At 47.0% G+C, this 3249-nt stretch overlaps 1 protein-coding gene across 1 annotated transcript in view; it reads left to right on the top strand.

Annotated features, from left to right (window-relative positions):
* Window positions 1–2229, top strand: part of ism1 (isthmin 1) — an 11233-nt gene extending 9004 nt beyond the window's left edge. Inside the window, exons 4-6 of the mRNA XM_031876070.1 lie at window positions 114–257; window positions 353–442; window positions 767–2229. Coding sequence (XP_031731930.1) covers window positions 114–257; window positions 353–442; window positions 767–1284 — 752 coding nt within the window. The 3' untranslated portion in view covers window positions 1285–2229. The remainder of the gene's footprint in view (window positions 1–113; window positions 258–352; window positions 443–766) is intronic.
* The last annotated feature ends 1020 nt before the right edge of the window (window positions 2230–3249 follow it).

Here is a 3249-nt window from a genome sequence, read left to right as displayed (position 1 = left end):
CCCCCCCCCCCCCCCCCCCACACTTATTATTAGTGAGGCATGCTAACAGGCCTGAGTAAGTTCAGCATGTAACCTGCATCAGAGCTGACGGTCTCTCTCTCTCTCTGATCCAGACTATATGGACGGAGAGGGGGACTGGAGTAACTGGACAGCGTGCAGCGTCACCTGTGGAAACGGCAACCAGAAGAGAACCAGGTCGTGCGGTTACGCCTGTACAGCCACCGAGTCCAGAACTTGTGATATGCCCAGCTGCCCAGGTAAAGTCTTGATTTTGGATAACAGAGAGAAAACAATTCCACCAGTAGTCTTTTATCTTTGATCCACTTATCACTGTGCATTCATCTCTCTAAAGGTATTGAAGATGCCTTCAAGACGGCAGCTACTGAAGTGAGCCTGTTAGCTGGAACAGATGAGTTCAATGCCACGGAGCTCTTTGGTGTTGGTAAGATTCTACTCTTGACCTATCCCTCAGACTATCCCTCATTCAGATACTCATGCACTATCAAAAACAGTTCACCCATCTGGCAGCAGTGTCCCTGCACACACTTAGCATTCCTCATGCTCGGGCTGCGCTCCATTTCTGCGCAGAGATGAAGATGTTCAGCAGGGCAGGAAGAACACAGTGTGCAGCTGCCCAGTCTCTCTTTGTCTGTCTGTTCGTAGTCAACTCAGTAAAAAACACACTTTTATCAACACCTTCTCCCACTTTCATCTGCTAACGTTCGGGAGGTAATGCAGCATTTGATGGTGTCTTCATTTCTTCCAGACACGGACAGCTGCGAGCGATGGATGAACTGCAAGAGCGACTTCTTGAAGAAGTACATGACCAAGGTGGCCAACGACCTCCCCAGCTGCCCTTGCTCTTACCCAACCGAGGTGGCGTACAGCACAGCAGACGTGCACGACGCTCTCACGCTCCGAGATTTCCGCTGGAAGGACGCCAGCGGGCCGAAAGAGAAGCTGGAGATCTACAAGCCTACGGCCCGCTACTGCATCCGCTCCATGCTGACGCTGGAGTCCACCACGCTGGCGGCGCAGCACTGCTGCTACAACGACAACATGAAGCTCATCACTCGCGGCAAAGGGGCCGGCACGCCCAACCTCATCAGCACCGAGTTCTCAGCCGACCTGCACTACAAGGTGGACATCCTGCCCTGGATCATCTGCAAAGGAGACTGGAGCCGCTACAACCAGGCCAGGCCGCCAAACAACGGGCAGAAGTGTCCCGACAACCCTCAGGACGAGGACTACTACAAACAGTTTGAAGAAGCAAGAGAATTCTAGACAGCTGTAGCGTGAAAAGGAAAAAAACAACAACAACAAACACACAGTGCTTAAGTATTCAGCTAAACCTCAAAAATGGTGCTGAAACCATTTTTAAATTCTATTTTAGATCTAGTAACACAAGAACTTTTAGGCTCTGAGGAACAAGACTTACTGCGCTTTGAAGCAAGAGGAATAGAAATCCAAGAGTCAAGACACTTACTTGCTCACAAGGAACTTTTCTTGACTTCACCAAAACAAGGCAAACAACGTTGCTCTGTTTAAAAAAATTAAAGAAAAAACTTTGTTTAAATAAAATGTGCCTCTAAAAAAATTATTGAACATGTTGCCAGTAAATGCATCACCAATAATTACTTGTTCAGATCTGGTCACTACAGGGAGAACTGAGTTAGTATTCTTAAAAAGGGAGAATTCTGATTCCAGGAATGTTCGTTTAGATTGTGTCCTCGTTCGTCTCCATAGATGTTTATGTTTCGGTGAATCTGAGAGGCCTGTGGTAATAGAATAATGAGATCCTTCGGGAATGTGTTGGGACAGACAATAGGGTTATCTCATTTTCTCCCGTTTTGTCATTCACAATATCCAGGTTCTCCTGTAAGCTCGTGAGTTTATTTAGCATGCACATTTTTTACTTGTACCATTAATTTACAGCCGTGTTCCCTTGTGTCTCTGTGGCAGATCTTTATTGTAAAAAGCCTGCATTATTTTTGTAAAGTATTTATTAAGTTGTAGCTGTGTCTGAGTCGGGTGGCTATGACTGTGGTTTCTGATTCAAATGTGGCTGAATGCTAACTTGAGATTCCTCTCTAGCTCAAACTTTGGCATCCATGTGCATATTCGTGTCTCAAGTTAGGATTAAACCGTCATCGAGTGCAAAGAATGTGAGAATTCAACTGTATGGAAAGATTTTTGAGATATAAATCTATAAATAAATTTTCAAAAAGGCTATGACTGTGTTGCTAGAAAAAAAACAATCTTCTTCCATCAGCTGCTATTAGATTTCTCTCCTGCTGTCGAGGGAATTTCATCTGCGGGAAAAAGGTCTCCTCCAACAGGCATAAGCCAGTGCACAAGACTTCCATTAGTTCCATCCAGTGTGGCTTAATCAGAGGGCGAGAGGGAGAGGGTAAGGTTCCCTTCAATGTGACTCAAATTCTTTGTCTTTGGCATGTATCCTCACATTCCTGAGTAATTTCTCAGTGTACACATGCACTCTCTCACACAGACACACTTGATGCTGCCTGTCCACAGCAAGGACCTTTGACCATTCCCTCTCCGCAGAGTGCTGCAGTCATTGTCGCACAGAGAAAGCCATTCATGGTGCCCTCATTCCTGCAGTCTTGTGTGCGGCACAGCTGGCCGGGTGCGGGGCTCGTCTGTATAACGCAGCAGGCCCCAGCACGTTCCACACCCCTGAGGCGCTACTCGCAACCGCCGAGGTTGCTTCACTATTCACACAAAATTCCTACTCGCGCGTCCTTTGACCCATTTCTCCCAAACACAGCCTTTTATCAACAATCCACCCTCAAGTCCGCTGTATATCACACGGGATACATTCTTTTAAAATGTAGATATACCGCTCCCTCTGTACTGTCAGACCCATGGGGTGTAAAGCTCTCTTTTTAAGTCTTCTGTCCCTCTCTTCAGTAAAAGCAGGGGTCCAGGCTAAGATTACAGTAACCGGCATGAGCGGTTATCTTGTGGGGCCCGTCTGCTGAACAGGCCATGAAGATCAAAGTGAGGTGTCCGTCTGTATTATGAAACATTAGGGCCCAGCTCAAATTGAAGACATACCTCCACCACCACCCCCTAGTATCTCTTCCCCAGACAGGCTCCACGTGTCTTGAGAGCAGGCAATTACTCGCATACCCTCCTCACTTTTCATCTCTCATTTCTTCTCCCCTTTCCCTGCAAACAGTGCAGGATTTTGCGATTCCTGTGCCAAGTCGTAGGTAGGCCTACAGG

This window comes from Anarrhichthys ocellatus, unplaced genomic scaffold, assembly GCF_004355925.1.
Source record: "Anarrhichthys ocellatus isolate YVR2014 unplaced genomic scaffold, GSC_Weel_1.0 scaffold3, whole genome shotgun sequence".
Classification (NCBI taxonomy): domain Eukaryota; kingdom Metazoa; phylum Chordata; class Actinopteri; order Perciformes; family Anarhichadidae; genus Anarrhichthys; species Anarrhichthys ocellatus.
This window is presented reverse-complemented; position numbering and strand designations above follow the sequence as displayed.